This window comes from Calliphora vicina, chromosome 3 (genome assembly GCF_958450345.1).
Source record: "Calliphora vicina chromosome 3, idCalVici1.1, whole genome shotgun sequence".
NCBI classification, from domain to species: Eukaryota; Metazoa; Arthropoda; class Insecta; order Diptera; family Calliphoridae; genus Calliphora; species Calliphora vicina.
The window spans coordinates 118,629,055-118,651,640 of NC_088782.1; the positions used below are offsets into that span (position 1 = coordinate 118,629,055).

Sequence of the window (22,586 nt, forward strand, 5' to 3'; positions counted from 1 at the left end):
ATGGTCTAATCTATGGTCTGATCTATGGTCTGATCTATGTTCTGATCTATGGCCTGATCTATGATCTGATCTATGGTCTAATCTATGGTCTGATCTATGGTCTGGTCTATTGTCTGATCTATGGTCTGGTCTATGGTCTGATCTATGGTCTGATCTAGGGTCTGATCTATGGTCTGGTTTTTGGTCTAATCTATGGTCTGGTCTATGTTCTGGTCTATGGTCTGATCTATGATCTGATCCATGGTCTGATCTATGGTCTGATCTATGATCTGGTCTATGGTCTGATCAATGTTCTAATCTATAGTCTGATCTATGATCTGATCTATGGTCTGATCTATGTTCTGATCTATGGTCTGATCTATGGTCTGGTCTATGGCCTGATCTATGATCTGATCTATGGTCTAATCTATGGTTTGGTCTATGGTCTGGTCTATGGTCTGATCTATGGTCTGTTCTATGGTCTGGTCTATGGTCTGATCTATGATCTGATCTATGGTCTAATCTATGGTTTGGTCTATGGTCTGGTCTATGATCTGATCTATGGTCTGATCTAGGGTCTGATCTAGGGTCTGATCTATGGTCTGATCTATGGTCTGATCTATGGTCTGATCTATGGTCTGGTCTATGGTCTGATCTATGGTCTGGTCTATTGTCTGATCTATGATCTGGTCTATGGTCTGATCTATGGTCTGATCTAGAGTCTGATCTATGTTCTAATCTATAGTCTGATCTATGGTCTGATCTATGTTCTAATCTATAGTCTGATCTATGGCCTGATCTATGTTCTGATCTTAAAGCTTAAATTGGACTGGACAAAAACCCATGATCAATGAATTGTTTAATGAATTTTGCTTTGAGTTGTAGAGTATTTTCTATTCGTTGTTGCTTGTTTTCTTAAAAGGCTTTTGTTTTATTTTGTTTGCATGCACGTTTAGCTACAATTTGTAAGATAATAAACTTCAAAGATTTACAAATAATAATAACTAAGATAATTCCCCACACCAACAAACAAAAAAAAAAACAACACTGTTTATCTACTGAACTTCATTTATGTGGCCAACATGATAATGATTATGATGATGTTGATGGCGGGGATTTTCCACAAATATTTGTTTAGCAGTTAAGTCATCATCAATATGAATTTAACAATAAATTGTTGGTAAGAAATTGTAAACATTTACAAAATAAGCAGCAGCTGCAGGAGCAGGAGCAAAAAACTCAACATTTGAAACGTAATGGTTATAGAAATAAAGATGATTACATACAGAATGTTATTGAAAATACTGACAATCTTAGCAGAGGTTTAAGTTTGGAAAGCTATAATTCTTTATATGAGGCGGATAGAAATAGTTGGCCTCATCACAAAAACCAGCAAATTCAATTTGAAAGCATTAATAATCTAAAGCATACTTATGGGGGCAGTAGTTTAGCTATTAGTAAACAAACCGGAAGTCGTTGTAGTGGTAAAATGTCCGATGGGCCCACAGTGAATAGTTTAAATGGCCAGCATTTTAATGTTGCAACAACAAAAACATATCAACATATCAGTTATAATAATGACAGCTATGAGAAGACACACTTAACGCACAACCATCATAATGATGGTGTTCAGCCAGATGACGACGATGTTGATGATGATGCTGCTGATAATATGACCAAAACGGCATTGGCCTCCAATAAGACATATAAGAAATTTGTATTACCCTTGGATATACCAACGCCTCCATTGCCTCTTAGCTATAATACAACTAAACGACTCTTAAGCTGCCACAATCACAGTCGTTACACGCCAACAAACTCCTCCTCCTCCACCTCCTGCCAATGTGATAAACAAACGAATTTTGCACAAAAAAATAGTTGCAGCAACAATATAAAAACCCAGGTAAATCATATCAGTTTTATACAAACCACACAAAACCAGGCTGCAGCCCACGCCAACACTGCAACCTCTAAAAAAGAAAATTTAACACTGCTGCACAATAAAGGCAGCAGCTCTAGCAGTACACTTAGCGGTAGTATTGGTTGCAGTGGTCTTAATTTTAATGTAAGTGACCAACATCACCTGCCACACCACGAACCACTGCAACATCATCATCTATGCCAGCAAAAAAACTTAAAACTACAACATGCTACACATCAACATCCACATCACCACCATCATCAGCAGCAGCAGCAACATTTACAGCCACAGTGCCAGCAGAAACTACAACACCAACAACCATCATTGCCTTCATATGATGCATATGCATCACAACAACAGTATTTGCCTCAACTGCCACAACTACTCAGCGTTAATAGCAACAACAACAACAACAACAATTCATTAACATTATCACATCGCCGCATGGCTCCCACATTTAATCGTATCGCTGATAAAAATTATATGAAGGTAAGCCGATTTTGGTTTTCCCAACGGCCCGGCTCCCCTTTTGCTCCTGACTGCCTCTGCCTTCCTTTTTCCCATCTGGTTTTATTTTTGTTTTTATTATTATTTATCGTTTTTCCTTTCCTTTCCTAATCTATAAAAGGTTTTTGTTTTGGTTTTGTACTCAGTCCCTCTCTCTCTATTTAATGCTCATGGCCAGTTTAATGAAGCTTGACAGTGAGAACGAGGGTGGTGAGACAGGTATAAAACAACTCAAATCACAAATGCTGGTGAAATCAATGTTAGATAAGTTGAAATGTTTGTGAAAGACAGCTTAAAATTTTGTCCAAAATCGAGTCTATGGTCTAGCCTATGATCTGTTCCATGGTGTGGACTACGGTGTGAACTGGTCCTTGATTTGATCTTATCTATGGTCTGGTCAATGGTTTAGTCTATGTCTATGGTCTTATCTATAGTCTAGTCTATGGTCCAGTCTGGTCTATGGTTTGGCCTATGACCTGGTCTATATTAAATTCTGTAATCTGGTATTGTTCATAGTCTGGACTAAGGTGTAGTCTATGGTCTCATCTATGGGAAATTTACTATAAATAGCACAATTCTGAGAAATATCCACTTTGTCGATACTATAAATAGCACAACGTCTGGCCTATGCTCTGGTCTATATTCTAATCTGAAGTCTGGTCTCGTCCACAGTCTGTTCAATAGTCAAATCTAATCTATGGTCTATGGTCTGGTCTATGGTCTGGTCTATTGTCTGGTCTATGGTCTGGTCTATGGTCTGGTCTATGGTCTGGTCTATGGTCTGGTCTATGGTCTGGTCTATGGTCTGGTCTATGGTCTGGTCTATGGTCTGGTCTATGGTCTGGTCTATGGTCTGGTCTATGGTCTGGTCTATGGTCTGGTCTATGGTCTGGTCTGGTCTATGGTCTGGTCTATGGTCTGGTCTATGGTCTGGTCTATGGTCTGGTCTATGGTCTGGTCTATGGTCTGGTCTATGGTCTGGTCTATGGTCTGGTCTATGGTCTGGTCTATGGTCCGGTCTATGGTCTGGTATATGGTCTTGTCTATGGTCCGGTCTATGGTCTGGTCTATGGTCTGGTCTATGGTCTGGTCTATGGTCTGGTCTATGGTCTGGTCTATGGTCTGGTCTATGGTCTGGTCTATGGTCTGGTCTATGGTCTGGTCTATGGTCTGGTCTATGGTCTGGTCTATGGTCTGGTCTATGGTCTGGTCTATGGTCTGGTCTATGGTCTGGTCTATGGTCTGGTCTATGGTCTGGTCTATGGTCTGGTCTATGGTCTGGTCTATGGTCTGGTCTATGGTCTGGTCTATGGTCTGGTCTATGGTCTGGTCTATGGTCTGGTCTATGGTCTGGTCTATGGTCTGGTCTATGGTCTGGTCTATGGTCTGGTCTATGGTCTGGTCTATGGTCTGGTCTAAGGTCTGGTCTATGGTCTGGTCTATGGTCTTGTCTATGGTCCGGTCTATGGTCTGGTCTATGGTCTGGTCTATGGTCTGGTCTATGGTCTGGTCTATGGTCTGGTCTATGGTCTGGTCTATGGTCTGGTCTATGGTCTGGTCTATGGTCTGGTCTATGGTCTGGTCTATGGTCTGGTCTATGGTCTGGTCTATGGTCTGGTCTATGGTCTGGTCTATGGTCTGGTCTATGGTCTGGTCTATGGTCTGGTCTATGGTCTGGTCTATGGTCTGGTCTATGGTCTGGTCTATGGTCTGGTCTATGGTCTGGTCTATGGTCTGGTCTATGGTCTGGTCTATGGTCTGGTCTATGGTCTGGTCTATGGTCTGGTCTATGGTCTGGTCTATGGTCTGGTCTATGGTCTGGTCTATGGTCTGGTCTATGGTCTGGTCTATGGTCTGGTCTATGGTCTGGTCTAGGGTCTGGTCTATATTCTAATCTGAAGTCTTTTCTCGTCCATAGCATGGTCTAAGTTCAAATCAATAGTCTAATCTATTGTCTATAAATAGCTAATTTGTCGAAAATTTCCTATAAATATGATCTGGTCTATGTTCTAGTTTATGTTCTAGTCTATGGTCTGGTTTATTGTTCAATTATATGGTCTGGTCTAGTGTCTATTCTATGGTCTAGACTATGTTGTAGTTTATGATCTAGTCTAGTCTATGGTCTGGACTATGGTCTAGTCCATAGTCAAGTCTATGATCAAACCTATGGTCGATTCTATAGTCCAGTCTATGGTCTAGTCCTTTTCATATTATGTGTCCATACATTTTTAAACTTATTGAACATACCCCGTTGAAATCTACAATTTATTTCAATTAAAGGAAATAAGAACTTCAATCAACATTTGCTTTTATTATGTTTGAGTGTTTATATATTGAGAAATTATTATTAATCAATCAATTTATTATCATTATAAAATTCTTCAGCCAAGTCAGAGGGGGGGGGAGGGGGTGAGTGCATAAGAAGATTGAAATAAAATTTATAATAAAGTTTTGAAATCCAACCCCCTAGCAGTTTTCAATTAGTTAATACAATTTGTTCATAAGCTTAATATTATTAAGTGTTGAGTGTTTAATAAATGACGATGATATAATAAATTAAAATAATTGAAGACAGGAAAAACTTAGTTAGATGGATGCACTAGATTTCTATTAAAGACAATTTACTTGTGACCTTGACTATTAAATATTTTTATATTTAAATATTTCTTTAATTCAAAATAACTATTTACATGTTATTTTACTATTATATTTACAAATTACACCGTACTGTTGCATAACAAAACTGTTCCCAGTTTAAAGATTTTGCATTAAAATACCTGAATTTAATTTTAAAAAATATAATTTTTTAAAACTGGTTTTTATACCAAGTAAAACTTTAAACAAAGCCATAGTGGAATTTTCTTGTTAACTTGTCTTTAAAACGTGATCGAATTGTGGTAAAAAACAAAGCAAACAACTCAAAAAGCCACAGCCAGCAGCTTAAAGCGGAGTTTAAACCTTTCATTTCGTTTGAAATTTTTTATTTATTTATTTGCTGCATTGAATATAAATGTTTACTTATGTTTGTTTATATTGTTTTTCAACTTGTTATTTATAAAGAAAAAAAATAATAAACAAACGAAAAACAGTAAATATTTGCACATGCGCAACCTAAACAATTGTTCAAGCAAACAACCATTAAAAGCAGCCAGATAAATAAGCAGCAGACGCGCAACCTGAGCAATATTTTTAATAATTTTTATATGTATGACTCGGGCCACAGTTGCAGCAATTTTTCTACGTGCCTTGAGTATCCAAAACACACTCACTGTTAACCACAATTGTCAAATACTTGTATGTTTGTTAACAAATTGGTAATAGAAAGTGTTTCTCTTGCCCCCTCTCTTCCTACTTTGCAAACAATGTCTGCAGTTTAAACTTTGGTTTTGTGTTGTTCGCTTTATTAAACCCCAATCCAAGCCCCTTAAAGCAAATAAATTGCATAATGAACACTTGTGGAGAGATGAAGCGGATACAAATGCGGTAATAAATAAATAGATTTTATGTAATTTCTTTTAAATTATCAACTTTTTACTCACATGCATTTATACTTAACAGTCCATGTGCAGAGAGTATGTGGTTGCCATGACCATAAATGTTGAGAAAAAATAATATTAACAAAAAATATGTAGGTGAAGTGGGTTTAATTGAAAATACATGAAGTTGTAATAAACATGAAATAGCAGTGAAAATACTTACTTATATTTTGAAAATATTAAAATAGAGGTAAAATAATAATACAAACGTTTTCCGGTAGAGTAAACATTAGACGAGACATGGACTAGACATGAGACCAAATTGGACTATAATACTGCTTAAAAAACGGCAAAAATAATGAATTTTGTCCTCTTGAAAATAGTAGTATTTCTACTACTTTTTTAAAAAATTAAATTTGTTGAATTTTTTTCAATTATTTTTTAATAATAGATGATTGATTTAGGTTAAATTTTAAGAATTGACCATTTTATTAAAAAAAAGTAGTATTTTTACTACTTTCTTCAAAACTAAATTTTTGGAATTTAAATAAAATTTTTATTAATTTTTCTTATTTTTTATTAATAATGCTTAATAAAAGGGCAAAAATACTGAAATTTAGCTTTTTAAAAATAGTAGTATTTCTACTACTTTTTTAAAAAATTAAATTTGTTGGATTTTTTTCAATTATTTTTTAATAATAGATGATTTAGGTTAAATTTTAAGAATTGAAAATTTTAAGAAAATCGTAGTATTTTTACTACTTTTTTCAAAAATGTAAATTTTTGAAAATTAAATAAAATTGTTACTAGTTTTTCTTATCTTTTATGTAATTAAAAAAAAACTGTAAAAATACTGAATTTTGTCTTCTTGAAAATAGTAGTATTTCTACTACTTTTTTAAAAAATTAAATTTGTTGGATTTTTTTTTAAAATATTTTCAATAATACATGATTTAGGTTAAATTTTAAGAATTGAAAATTTTAAGAAAATCGTAGTATTTTTACTACTTTTTTCAAAAATGTAAATTTTTGGAATTTAAATAAAATTTTTACAAAATTTTCCTATTTTTTATTAATAATGCTTAAGAAAAACGGCAAAAATACTGAATTTTGGCTTTTTTTAAAAATAGTAGTATTTCTACTACTTTTTCAAAAAATTTAATTTGTTGGATTTTTTCAATTATTTTCAATAATACATGATTTAGGTTATATTTTAAGAATTGAAAAATTTTTTTTGATAAAATTTAAGGTTTAAATACGAAAAAAATAGTAATATTTAGACTAAACTTCAGAATAATTTAAGACAAAACGTTTATTATAACAAAATGTTTAAACATTTTACAAAATTTCTTTAAATATTTCATTTAATTAAGGTATTTATTTTATAATTTAACAAATTTTATCTAAAACAATAAAGATTTAATTCAACCGGGAACAGTTTAATAACAAAGAATGTTGATTAAAAATGTAAACAATTGAATTCTATTACAGATCAATACAAATATGTGTATTGAAGTATAAAAAAAACTAGTTTTTTTATACAAATATTTGTAAAACAATGTGTGAATATAAGTAACTGCAGATATTAACGTTGTTGCACAATGGGGCTAAATGTTGAACAGGAATATTTTACTAGGTTTTAATAAAAATGTTTCATAGGTGTTATTGAGAACAGTTTCATGGTATTTTTACACTTATTATTATCCTATAAATTTAAAGATTTTCCTTAAACATTTCAAAACTATTTACTGATATTGAATATTTATTTTTCCTCCTCCTGCTCCTCCTCTACTCTGCCGATAGAATCTAGTCTACTCACCGCAAAAATTACGACGTATTCGTATAATTCTATGTGTGGTGGGTGGCATAGTTCTCTTGGCACTCTTGGCCACAGCACTTTACTTTATCGTAAACAGTTCAGAAATTGATAGCCCCGCAGATAATAATGGAGCCCCCTCGAATGGCATACACTTGGAGGATATACTTCAAGGTAAATTGATATCGCGTCATTTTAACGGCAGCTGGTCAACCGACAATAATATCATCTACAAGGAGAATAATGTAAGTTTTAAACAAGTATAGATCGGAAGTGAACATATTTTCAAAATGCTATTAAAAAGATTTTTCAAAATTTCCAGGCCATTATGGAGTTTAATGTGGTGACGAAACAGAAAACACGGCTGATGTTGGACACTTCAGTAAGTATCAAAAATACATAAAGCAGCAACAATTTTTAATTCCATAAATTCTAATTATAATTTTTGAAAATATAGCAAGAATACACATCATTTGAAAAATCAGCCGATGGCATTTATCTCCTGTTGGCCAAAAACTATAAAAAGAATTTCCGTTATAGTTTTTATGCCGAATACGATATCTATAATATAGAGAGCGGCCAAATAAAACCCTTGGAAATACAAAAAGATGCCAAACCCTTGCTATTAGTGCAATGGGCCCCCGTTGGCAATGCCCTGGTAATCAGTTACGAGCACAATTTATATTATAAACCAACGCCGTTTGCTGATGAAATCGCCCTAACCGACGACACAAATGAGGCAATTTTGAATGGTGTACCCGATTGGGTTTACGAGGAGGAAGTGTTCGCTTCCAACTCGGCCGTTTGGTTTAGTCCGGATGGCAAGAAATTGGCATTTATACAGTTCGATGATACACCCACGCATGTGATAAACTTCCCTATCTATGGTGAAGCCGGTGATCTACGTTTCCAATATCCCTATAATCGCTTAGTGGCCTATCCCAAAGCCGGTTCGCCAAATCCACGTGTAAAATTGTTTACCTCGGATTTGGATAGGGCAGCTGCGGGTAATACGGATCATTTGACAAACATCCCAGTACCAAGTGCCCTAAATACCGAAAGTGACTATATAATATCGGTTGTGGGTTGGTTGAATAATACGAATGTTTTGTCGATCTGGATGAATCGCATACAAAATCAGGCACATATGCAGGTCTTTAACGGTTTGAGAAGGCAAAATGTAAGTATGTAGTTTTATTTTTGTTTATGTTTATGTTTTATTAATCATTAAAAATTCCCCTTAATATTGTTCATAAATACATTCATTGAATTTGAATTGTATAAAAATGCATGAATAACATGATTTTGTTTTAGTATTTAGGAAATTCAAACACATATCGCTTAGACATCTCTTATCTTCATCTACAATTTTCAATCATTGCTAGTTTTCAGCTAGTCCAAGTATAAGTCTATTCATCTTTAGTTTAAAGTCAAGTGTAATGCCTAGCCTTGGTATGGTATGGTATTAAGGCAGCCTTCCAAAACCTTCGTCTCGTACAGCTCACTTGGGCCCAATAATCGTTCCCTTTGTGATACCTGAAGAAGAAAAATTAAGACAGAAAGAAGGAAATGGGAAATAGAAGTTAAAGAAAAGGGAAATCTATAGATTAAGTAATTTGCATGACTGGTCTTATAAACCATCCGCTTTCCCTTATAAATCCTTCACAGATAATCCGGAGAGGGTACCAAAGCATCGTTCACCTAAGTGCCTGGCACGTAGATCACCCAGTGCCGGGCAGTTACAGAAGAAGTTTAGGTTGGTCTCTTCCTCATTCTGACAACTTCTACAGTAGTCGTGGTAAGGTAACCCAAGTCTTGCAGCATGGGTACCGAAGGTGCAATGCCCGGTGATCACTGCCACCATGTTGCTCAGTCGTATTCGCTGTAACCGAAGCAGATACGACGTGCGTTTACAGTCCAACGCAGGCCATATCATCCTCGTGGTGGCACAGGTCTTTGAAATATCTATCATTAGATATCCATATTGTCTATATTAATGACTTAGAAATCCAGATATATGTAGGTCAAAAATAGGTAAAAATCGAGGTTGTCCTGGTTTTTTCCACATATCTCAGCCATTTGTGGACCGATTTTGCTGATTTTCAATAGGAAACTTCTCGAAAGCATGTCTGATAGAATTATTGAAGATTTGGATCTCGAAGATATCTGGGGTCTTTAGAAAATTGATTTCAACAAACAGACACATAAGCAGACATGGCTTAATCGACTCCGCTATCTATAAGGATCCAGAATATATATACTTCATAGGGTCGGAAAATTATATTGTGAAAATTACAAACGGAATGACCAACTTATATAAACCCTTCTCACTAAGGTAAAGGGTATAAAAAGCATTTGCATCACATCTTAAATCATTAAGCTTGCTTTAGTAGATCCCTCAAATTTTGCAGCATTTACTACTCCTAACTAATCATAACTTAAGTCCAAAGTAGAGTTTCAAGCTTTATCCCAAGTTTGCATTCATTACACTGCCTATCTAACACCCTTCTCACTTTGTTAACAACTCAAAGATCAGCAGAAAAAGATCAAGGTAAAGTTTAACATAGATCTTGGGTAAAAGATTAACAAACGTTTAACATTCGAACAAAGCTAAACTAATTTAATCGTGAATAATCGACTGAACAGTTCGCATTCGTCTGTCAATTCCATAACCAACCAACTACTTAAACAGGCTGCCTGCCTCTCTATAGGTAATGGTAACGTAGATTTCCTCTTAAAAACACAACAAAATTTAATAAGTAAAAACTACAAAGAAATTTCATATTTACACATTTATATATTTACAAAATAAAATTATATACAATAAATTTTCTATTACAATTATTTGATTTTAGATTTATAGCTTAGAGTCGAAAACGGGATGGATAGACTTTTTTGCTGCACCTTTTAAAAATCGCGATGGTACCAAAATTGCATTCATCATGCCACAAGAGCAGGAAAGCGGTGGAGCATATCGACATCTTTGTGTACTATCAACAGTGACAAATAGTGCTAAATATGAACCCCTCACCACAGGAAAACACATAGTTAGCGCAATTTTACACTGGGATTCTACACATGATTTGATATTCTACAGCGCCAATTTGGAAGAGAAACCGGAACAGTCGCATATTTATGCCATTAAAGCAGCCACCGGACAAACACCAAAATGTATAACCTGCAATCTAATTAAATCGAATGGTAAGTTAAAGTATTTTATTAAAAAACATATTTCTAAATAATTTATTAATAATAATTACCTAATTCATCGTAGGAAGGGTACAAACTTATTATACAGCAGAATTTAACAACAAAAATCATGTGTTAATTAATGCTGTAGGACCAAGCATTCCCCAGATCGTAATTTATGAATGGTCTTATGCAAACAGTATGTCTTTCCTTTCTTATATAATTAGATATATATAACTAAAATTGAAGATAAAAATTTATATTTTCATTATTATTTTTTTGCATTAAGATCAAATTACGTTAAATAAACTAATTACCTGGGAAGACAATGAGTTGTTAAGGGCTACAATAAGTAAATACGCACTCCCTACTTATGAAATTCACACCCTGCCAATAGCTGATGGTTTCACAGCTAAAGTTTTACTGCAACTGCCGCCCAACATGGATCGTAGTGGTAAGACAAAATATCCAATGTTGGTTGACGTCTATGGGGGACCGGATTCTTATTCGGTAAGATTTAACTTTCTGAAATTTAAAAGAAAAAGAATATATATTTAGTTACAGTAATATTAAAACAAAACTATAATTGTTTACAAATTTACAATATTTGATATCAGAGCTGTAAATGAATCATTCAGTTTTGAATTAATTCGCGAATCATTCACACAAAAAAATGAATTTGAATCAATTCAAATGAATTTGGTAAATATGAATTGCAATTCGTTTGAATTGAATTGAAAATGAATTAGAAAAAAGAATTAGCAATTCATTTGAATTAAATTCATTTTCAACTCATTTGAATTGATTTTGTAAGTAAATCACTGTCGTTTTGTCATTCAACTAATTTTTTATTTTAAAGGACAGCAAGCATTACATACATTGTTATTTTTTCTGAGGAGAAATTTTTCATTCCTCCTAGAGATTTGCTTTTGAATTTGATTGATTAATGCAACTCATTTCTGATTCATTAATTTGAATTGCTAATTCGTTTTTTCTAATTCAATTGAATTAATTCAAAATCAATTCAAATGAATTGGAAATGAATTGCAACTCATTTCTGCCCAATTCGTTTGAATTGATTCAAATTTCATTCAATTCATTTTTTCAATTCAATGAATTAATTCATAATGAATTAAAATCAAAAAAATAATGATTCATTTACAGCTCTGTATGATATGGACTTTTTTTGTTGATTTTTTATAGTTCTATTTAATATTTGTTCTTTTTCCATAGGTAATCGATAGATGGTTAGTCGACTGGGGAACATATCTTACCTCGAATCAATCCGTGATATACGCCAAAATTGATGGGCGCGGTTCAGGCTTAAGAGGTGAAAAGCTATTGCATTCGGTTTATTTAAAACTGGGTACACTAGAGATTGCCGATCAAATTGATGTGACTAGGTGAGAAAAACTAGAAAGAAAATTTAAATTCATTTTTAAGTTACAATGTTAAATACAAAGAATAACAAAAATAATAAAATATTATGTGTTTGTGAAAGAATTGCAATTTTATTGCAATTTTCAATAAAAAGTTTTGAAGATATCTCTCTCTCTTAAGTGTGTTGAATTCACATACTACTTGTATGTGAGAAGAGAGAGAGAGAGGTTATTGTTGTAGAAAAAGAGAGAGCCTTCCCTTGTTGTTATTCTTGTTATTCATTGGTTATATATTTCTTTTTGAATTTTTATTTTGAAAAATTTTTCCAAAAAAAAAATGAATTTTGTTTTTTTTTTATATTCACCCCTATCGTGAAGAACATGTGAAATTTATGTTCCCATGAAATATTCATTTGCCTCGAAGGGAAAATTTCTATCGTGATATTCCCCAGAAATTTTCATTCACAATAGTTGATTTTGTTCGTAACAGCTGTTTATTGTTTACAAAATTCCATCTAATAATTTCACAACATGGGGAATTTTTTCACATGATCATGTGAAATATTGATTCGCGATAGGGTGACTATTTTCTATTTCAATAATTTCTATATTTTTTTTTGTAGGCAATTGCAAAAGAAATTCAATTTTATTGATGCTAATCACACTGGCATTTGGGGTTGGAGTTATGGCGGTTATGCGGCAGCCATGGCCTTGGCTAATGATAATGAACATGTATTCCATTGTGCCGCTTCTATAGCACCTGTCACCGATTGGGCTTATTATGGTAAGTGACTAGACTATTTAAGGTTTAATAATAAATAGCTTTATATACAAAAATGGGAGTGGCAGTGGTCCACGCCCACTTAATTTAATAAATATTTTAAAATATTCAATAGTTTAAGAGTTATCATTAAAAACCCAAAAAAATATATTGAACAATTTACTTGCTGTCAAGTTCTGTTTGCTTAGTACTTTACAAAAAATGCACATTTCATAAAACTCAAAAAAAGAAATTGTGCTGGCTTGATCAGCAAAAACATTAACAGCTTATAACTCCTAAACTAAAGCAGATTTTAACCTGAAATTTTCTATACAACTATAGAAAGAAATAAAGTTTTCGATTTTTTTTAAAAAAAATTTTGAGTCGAGATGATAATAAATTTGAAAATTATTTAATATTTAAAACAAGTTTGACACTATTTTACATTTAATAACTTAGTTACACTCAATTCTATTTGAAAGAGATCTTAATTTTTCACATTTTGAAAAAAGAAAATTTTGTCTAACACAAAATGGACTTAGCACTTTTGCATAACACAGTATAGTAATAAGAAAAAGGGAAATACATAATTATAAATCTTGTTTTCACAGTGTATTTTAACTTATTATTATCAATTTTCATAAACATTGGATTTAGAACGTTTGCCCTTACAATAGCCTGAGCAAAGATCTGTTTTAATTCCACACTTTATTTTCACTTTAAAACAATATTAATTATTTTCACTTAATTTTTTTTTTAAACAGATTCCATTTATACTGAACGTTATATGGGCTTACCAAGCATAAATGAATTGGGCTATTCCGCCTCTCGCCTAAGCACCAAGGCAACACAATTGAGGGGGAAAAAATTCCTGTTGATCCATGGCACTTTAGATGACAATGTACATTACCAACAGGCAATGATACTGGCCAAGAACTTGGAGAGGCACGATATATTATTCAAACAAATTGTAAGTAGACATTAAAAATAAAAAAAAACTTAAAACTAAAAAAAAATTACTAAAACTAGTTAACAAACTTAAAGATATAAATATGAAAAAAAGAATATAACAAAACTGTGCGTTTAGCTGTGAGTTTTGAAAATTTAGTTTAGGGGTGATTAGAACTCAATATTGGCTACCTGCTGCTACACTACCCTACCTTTTACCTATAACTACTCAATATTTTAAGGGTTGTATTTGTCAGTAGGTAAAATAAAACAATTAAGAAAGTATGGTCGTTAAGTCTGACCCTACACTAAGTAAATGAGCAAAATCATTTTTCTTTTAAAATTTCAATAATTTATTTTCGTGAGTGATTTTTGGAAGCGTGCTATGATGGGAGCTATGACCAATTACACAGTGCAACAGTGAAAAAAACACACTATATAGGTTCGACTCTACTACCAAGGGGTAGTAAAACCCTATACTCAGTTTGTCCATTTTGGTGACCGATTTTTTTATGGGCCCCAAAGTTTCTGAAAATCAGTGGGCCTCTAAAAAAGGTGTCATCAGTTTTTGGTTAACAGCGAATTCAGACTTTGTGATACGGCTTAACTTTATATGGCAATAATATAGCTAAGAGTCCGCCAAATAAATTTTGTTAACATTTTTTTTCCAAAAAATAGCTTTTTCGTGCACTTTTGTTGATAACATATAGGAAGAAAAATTTTTTTTCTTACTTTTCCAGGGTCTCCTAATTTTTCAATAACAATATTTTGCAAAGTTGTAGCTACGGTAAATCTGAATAACTCTTGTGAACATATCAATGCAATCCGAACATATCTAGGCATTCTAAATAGCTGTCAAAAATTACTTTGTAGCATACAAATTTTAGTTTTTTACTATTTTTTGACTCTAAAACAAAAATTGTTTTGTTAAAAATTTATGTTCGAGTGTATACTTCTCTATTGTGCTTTAATAACGAAGAATGGGCAAATCATTATCGGTATGATCCGGGCGCATCACTTTGTCCAATCTTGATCACGCAAGATATGAAAAAACATTAAAATTTTTGAAAGTGGGCATGGTTTGTGGAGCTTCTGAAGAGTAAATATAAGCTTTTTATATAAGTTTTTGATATCGTTGGAAACCTTATGACTTGTAGATTGACATTTTAGTGTAATGAATTAATTTTGTGTTTTTTCGGACGTATTTTACCTTAAAAACTAACAATATTATAAAATGGTGATTTTCCATCAAGAAAAATAAAAACTTTGAATTAATGAAAAATTTGAACAGTTACAGATATCACAATAAAATTTGGAAGTAATATAGATCTAAATGTTCTTAAGTCAATGGCATCACTAATGTTGCCATTCTTTGTTTTCAAACATCGAAATTCCTAAAACGGGGAAAATGTGTTCCAAAAACTGAGTTTTTTTTTAGAAAATAGCCCACTTTGACGTTATTTACAGTATGATAGTAAAAACGTTTTGTATGTATATAAACAACATATAGGGCTTTACAAATATGTCGAGTTTCTGAGGATCGGTGCTTTGCGTTTTTATAATTTTTTACTCAAACCTAAAATTTTGTTTCAAATTTTGCCAAGTTTGAATATGGCTGGGGGGTACAATGTCCGCTTAAGTTAGTCAAATTTTACTTTATACGTTTTTGCGTTAAGTTCTCTTTCCAAATCATAAAAAAATGTATATAGCCACGAAGAAAATAAGTTTTTTATAAAAAAAATGGGAAAAAACTTAAAAAACACACATAAAAAGTAGCTTCAACTTTGGATGCGTGTAACTTTTTATAAGGACGAAATAATTGTTATCAGATTTGTTTTATTTTCTTTCTTTATAAAAAAACAAATTTCGACCTTTCGTAGGCCCATCATATATAAAATACAAAAAAAAAGATCGAGCAAAATTTAAACGCCTAAGAAAAAAATTAAACCTAAATATCTCTTGAACTAAAAGAGATAACATACAGATAAAAGCATAGACCTTCTCAAGGACTATCTATATTTTTAATTTCAGCTCATTCGGATCACAAATGGCTTTTTGGCGATTTTTTTTTAAATATGTGACATTGAGGGTCCACTCGCTGATCCCCATTCGGAACACTTCAGCCGAGTAGATAATACAGCACAAGTGTGGACTTGATCATACTATTTTAACAAAAAATCTTTGTTTTAGAGTCAAAAAATAGTATTGTTAAGCTACAAAGTAGTCTTTATGTGCTATTTAGACTGACCTAGACACGTTCAGAATGCATTGATATGTTCTCAACAGTTGTTCAACTTTACCTTAGCTACAACTTTGGTAAATATTGTTAGTGAAAAATTAGGAGACCCTGGAATTTATTCTAAAAAAAGTAAAAAAAAAAAATTTTTCTTCCTATATTTTTTCAACATAAGTGCACGAAAAAGCTATTTTTTGGAAAAAAAATTTTAACAAAATTTATTTGGCGGACTCTTAGCTATAATATTGCCATATAAAGTTAAGCCGTATCACAAAGTGTGAATTAGCTGTTAACCAAAAACTGATGACACCTTTTTTAGAGGCCCACTGATTTTCAGAAACTTTGGGGGCCCATAAAAAAAATCGGTCACCAAAATGGACAAACTGAGTACAGGGTTTTACTACACTTTGGTAGTAGAGTCGAACCTATATAGTCATGATCGTGTGTTTTTTTCACTGTTGCACTGTGTTATGAACCGATCGCAATGAAATTTGGTTCTGTTATTTATGTCTATATGAAAGTTATTTGTGTTGAATTTTATGTGTATACCAACATTTTTAAGAGATTTATGCACGTTAAAGTGATTTTCGGAATCGGGTCTTATATGGGAGCTATGACTAATTATGAACCGATCATAATAAAATTTGGTGACATGAATTTTGTATATACAAAACTTATTTGGAGCAAAATTTGTAATGATACCTATATAATTTAAACAATTATGACTGATAAAGTCCAATTTCGGGAGGATATTTGTATGGGGGCTAGGTGAAATAATGGACCGATTTCGGCCAGTTTCAATAGGCTCCGTCCTTGGGCTTAAAAAATTATATGTAACAAATTTGATCGAAATATCTTCAAAATTGCGACCTGTACTCTGCGCATAAGGTTTATATGGACAGCTAGCTGATCAGCCAGCCAGACGGACGGACGGACATAGTTTAATCGACTCAGAATGAAACTAATAGTTTTGGGCGTTAAAAACATCTCCACAAACGCATAATACCCTCCCCACTATGCTGATGTAGGTTATAAAAGTAACGTTTTTTGTTAAAGCGATTTTAGTTATGAAGTAACATTGTGTTTATGATTTAAGAATTTTAAAATTTTGAATACAGTACAGTTTTGCAAAGTGATGAGTTAATGTTAATATTAGATTTATAGTTTTTCTTCTAGAAAGTTGAGGTATTCCAGATATAAAAAGAGCAACTTCGATTGTGAAACTTCGAAATGTTATTTTAAAATTCCGTATTTTCAAAAAAAGATGATTTTGTTCTTTCGTTTTTAAAATATCGAAATATTGTTTGTAGAATCAAAAAGTATAAGTTTCTAAGACGAACTAGCTATTTTCAGTCTGCCTAACTGTCTTTTGAAAATTCGATAGGGCCCAAACGAAAGGAGCTGGCTGGCTGGTATTATCAGTCCATGATTTCACCTAGCGCCCATACAAATGTCCCCCCAGAATACTGTTTGATCAGCCATAAATTTCCTCTAAAAATTTTGCACAAATTAGTTGCAAGTACTCTAAAATTATACTGTAAAGTATGTATGGCGAAAATCGCGAAACATTTGTCCCTAGTCGCCACACAAGAAATTAATATTGAGAAAATATGAATTGAATCTGCTGTCTTCATTGGTTCAAAAATGCAAATATTATTCCGAAAATTAAAATTGAGAAAATACAAATTGATATTGAGATATTTAAAAAATGTTTAATTTCTCAATTTCAAATGCCATTCTTATTTCAATACATATCATCTCAATATTGTTATTCAACAAATATTAAAACCTAAAACTAAAAATTTATTTAGCATTGAAAATCAGCGTTTTTTGATTTTGTCCTAAGTTAGCGGTTTCTAACGTGTTATTTTGCAACACTGTGTGTTATCGATAAATAAGATAAGAAACTGTCAAAAATAGTGTAAACAATTTTAACCGCCTAAACAGGCGGCAAAGAAAACTATAAAAAAAACATCTGCCGTTTGTGTGTATTTCTGCAGCAGGTAACAAATATAAAGAGATTTACTTAAATACACATTAGATTAGGTACCAAGCAATTATTATAATAATACTTTCGTTATTCTTTGGGATTAAGAAAACCTTTCTTTTCCGTGACAGCTGCCTGCCACACAGTGGTACTAATCGCAAAAATGTGATAATAAATTACCACATTCGATATGAAGTAAAATTGAATACAAATTTCTTATACCATGTTCACACGACGGCATTATTCGTCATTCACGCTCTCATTCGTCATTCAACCCCCAATTACGAACTGAATTAAATTATTCGCCATACAAAATTTCAAGTGCGAATTACCTTGTTCGTACGTAATTCAGTTTGAATTACCTTATGAATTACGAACGAATGACTGTCATCTCTAATTTTTATCGATTATTTATGTATCAAAATCAGCTGGCCAAACAAAAATGTCAAAACAAAACAAAATAAAGAAAAAGATTTTTGTATTAAATAAATAAATTAAAAGAAATAAAAAGTCTGATTAAAGTTAAAGCCACGCAGCTCTGCCATTCTTTCAGCCCACACCTCTAATAAAGCCCGCTCGCTGCCCTGGCCCCACTTGATTGCACTTTTTCTTTTTTCTAATAATGAAAACAATAATTAAATTATATTTGTTTAATTAATAATGCTACAATTTTATGTTTTTACTTACCTTTTTTATCCATTGCCAAATTACAAATTTAAAATTCGCACCAAACAAACAAAATAAACAAAAAAAAACAAAACATGTAAACAGAAGAAAAAAAAACAAGAAGAAGAAATAAATAAATGTCAAACTGAATTACGAATGTTGTCGTGTAAACAGGTTAATTCGCAATCGTAATTCAAAACGCGAATTAAGTAATTCAGACTACCGTGGAAACATGGCATTATACCTATGAGATTATGGCATTCGATATTGGACAAGAAATTTAGTAATTTTTATCATAATTTTGATATCGAAATCATTTTTCGATACAATAGCTCATTCAATCAAGAATTTGGCGCCACGTCCGATAATAAAATGATGTATGAAAAAGTCATAGAGGAGGACATAGGCTTTATAAAATTGAAATTTGTAACTATTCTGTTAGAAAACAAGTAAAGTATGGATTCCGAGCCAAAAGAACTGATAATATTTGGAGGCCAAGAACGAATCAAGTCAATATCGGATACTTTGTTCCACAGTGGGGCAGAATCAAATCTGGCATTTCTGAATGGCTCATTCGATCGGGATAAAATTTGACATGGGCGTAGCCAAGGAGTATTCGAGTTTAAGTTATTAAAATGGGCCCTAAAAATTATCCAGGGGCGGCGCTATGGGGACTCAAAGTAGGCTACCATCGACCATTTTTAAGCACGTGCAATATTTGGGTTTCTTCCCATCCGATTTTGTTTCCCCAAGATTTTTATATTTTTGGAAAGCGCTCGGCTAGGTCTTGTATGTGCTATTTATCTCTTATAATTTCCGAGTTATAAGCATTTCAAAATTTAAATTTTAAAATTTCGCAATAACTTGGTCCGCTTTTTTAAAAATATAGGTCGTACTTTTGGACCGAATGGACTCGAATTTTTTTTTGTTAATTAGACTAAACTAAATTACGAAAAGCATACAAAAGATTTCAGGGCAATATCAATCTAAAATAAACGATTTTCAATTTAAATATTCAAAAAATAATTGATTTTAACTCTTAACTCTTTTTATACCATAGTGGGGAGTGTATTATGCGTTTATGCAGATGTTTGTAACGCCCAAAAATATTAGTCTAACACCCACCTTAAAGTATACCGATCGACTTGGAATCACTTTCTGAGTCGATTAAACGATGTCCGTCCGTCCGTCCGTCTGGTCGGCTGGCTGTCCATGTAAACCTTGTGCGCAGAGTACAGGTCGAAATTTTAAAGATATTTTGATCAAATTTGGTACATATTAGTTTTTTGGCCCAAGGACCAAGCTGAAATCGGTCCATTATTTCACCTAGCCCCCATACAAATGTCCTCCCGAAATTGGACTTTATCGGTCATAAATGTTTAATTTATATATGTATCTCCACAAATTGCGCTCCAAATAAGTTTTATATATACAAAATTCATGTCACCAAATTTTGTTACGATCGGTCCATAATTAGTCATAGCTCCCATATAGACCCGCTTCCGAAAATCACTTTAACGTGCATAAATCGCTTAAAAATGTTGATATACTCACAAAATTCAACATAGTAAACTTTCATATAGACACAAATCACACGACCTAATTTCATGGTGATCGGTCCATAATTGGTCATAGCCCCCATATAAGGCCCACTTCCGAAAATCACTCAAAAGTACAAATTATTGAAATTTTAAAAGAAAAATGTTTTTAATTTTTTACTTAGTGTAGGGTATTATATGGTCGGGCTTGACCGACCATACTTTCTTACTTGTTTTTTTTATTAAAAATAAAGTTTCTTTAAGAACATATAACAGATTTATGTTTTTCTGTAAGGTATCTTTACGAAGAACATTTTGGTATAAAAAACATGTCCTATTTTTCGAGTATGTCGAAATTTTAAGTTTGTGCCACATGTTCTAAAATCCCAAAGTTGGGATCAAAAAACGGGAAGCAGTTTTAGAAACCTTGAGTATTTTTCCAGCCCAGAAGGAAATGTGGTCCCCTGAGCAAAATGGTAAAAATACCATTTGTGAGATTCTTGCTCCAATTTTTAGGAATTTCGGGATTCCCTTTGAACTTTTGTTAAGGTTTTTACACTTTATTATTTAGAATGATAAATTTAATAAATAAAGATTTTATTACATATTACATATTTATTGAGATTCTAAAACTAAAATTTTGTATCAAAATTTGAATAGGATTGCAAATATTAGGAACAATTTGATCCACATTTATTCCGAGCTATATAATTTTGTTTAGATAAATTAATTTTTGGTCTTACAAAAAAATTTTCAATTCAATATCTCAACTACATTCAAAAATATGCCACTTTGAAACACCGTCCTTCTAAAATATTTCACTTTTTCATATCAAAAAATTTCTGTCGATTCGGCTCTGGTTCATCGGGCTTCTCATACGTTCTCTTATGTTTCGGCTTATCGTTAAGCCGATTTGTTATATAGCATTAAGCAGTATTATTTTAGACATTCAAAATCGTCTTTCAAGGTCTCTCAGCTTCAATTCATATGGTATCGAATTTTACTGCTTTTGTATGAATCCTGCTGCTTGCAAACATTTTGATTGAATTGCTGATTGAATAACTCCCAATGATTTAGCAAGCTCTTGTTGAGTTTGACAACAATATTGATAGAGTAATGTGTCCAGTTCTTGGTCTACAAACTTTTTTGGCTGGCCTAGGCGATCTTTGTATTTCGTGTCAACATAACCACTACTGAACAACAGCACATTGAAACCGATGGAAAACATTCACCATTAGCTTGCATTCACCATTTGTTTTAAACTAAAGAAGTAAAGCTAAACTTCCAGTATATGACGCTTTGTTGATATAAAATTCAACATTTTCGAAGCAAAAAAAAAACTGTTTTGTTTACACTATAATAATCAATAACTAGGGAGATTAAATGCCATTGTAATGGATCACGCATAATTAGGTTATTCTGCGATTTGGATCGCGATCCATCAATGCTACACGTTCAATAAATATCGCGATACTGGATTCTGTTAAAATTCCAACCACTTATCCAATTCGTGATAAGTGGTTGACAAAACAATGGAAACTTTTTCAAATATTCTATATGTAGCCCAAAATTTTAAATATTTTTTAAAGTAAAATTTTTTTTTAGTATTTTACTTGTATAGTTTTATTTATATAAATTAACTGAAAACACACAACATAATTAATAATATTCTGAAAAAAGGGAACAAAATTAAAAATATTCACTATTTCGCTACTGACAAAACAATGGAAACTTTTAAACTTCTGCAGGAAAGAAATGTAAAACGAAAATAATATTTAAAAGAACGATGTAAAAAGCATCCTGTTTAAAGTTATTTTATTTTATTCTATTTTTAAATTCTGGTAATTTTTCACAATTTCTTTTTCAAAGTTAACGGAAATGGCTAAAGTTAAGATTTGTGAAGACTTAAAAAATAAAATAATTAACGACTTTAAAGCTGGTTTAAAACAAAAAAAAGTATCTGTGACAATTATTCAATAAATTAATCAGCAGTTTCAAAAATTATAAAGAAATTTCGTGAGACCGGTTCTGTAAAAACTCAACATTTAGGTGGAAGACCTCGTAAAACTACTCCTAGACAAGATAATTTAATAGCGAGAGAGTTTAAGAAATTCCCAAAAATAACTCCTCGATAGGTTGTTAATAGCCTAAAATTAGAAATAAGTACCCGAACAGTTAGTCGCAG

The 22,586-nt window shown here is 32.5% G+C and overlaps 1 protein-coding gene across 2 annotated transcripts in view; it reads left to right on the forward strand.

The window, feature by feature from the left end:
- The window catches only part of ome (omega), a 228,003-nt gene that overhangs the window by 200,095 nt on the left and 5,322 nt on the right, over positions 1–22,586 (forward strand). Inside the window, exons 2-10 of one of the 2 annotated variants that reach the window (XM_065504981.1) lie at positions 7,686–7,943; positions 8,003–8,080; positions 8,156–8,878; positions 10,554–10,899; positions 10,973–11,086; positions 11,177–11,397; positions 12,121–12,290; positions 12,890–13,050; positions 13,791–13,996. In XM_065504981.1, coding sequence (XP_065361053.1) covers positions 7,686–7,943; positions 8,003–8,080; positions 8,156–8,878; positions 10,554–10,899; positions 10,973–11,086; positions 11,177–11,397; positions 12,121–12,290; positions 12,890–13,050; positions 13,791–13,996 — 2,277 coding nt within the window. The remainder of the gene's footprint in view (positions 1–7,685; positions 7,944–8,002; positions 8,081–8,155; positions 8,879–10,553; positions 10,900–10,972; positions 11,087–11,176; positions 11,398–12,120; positions 12,291–12,889; positions 13,051–13,790; positions 13,997–22,586) is intronic. The other variant, XM_065504982.1, reaches the window with a different exon arrangement.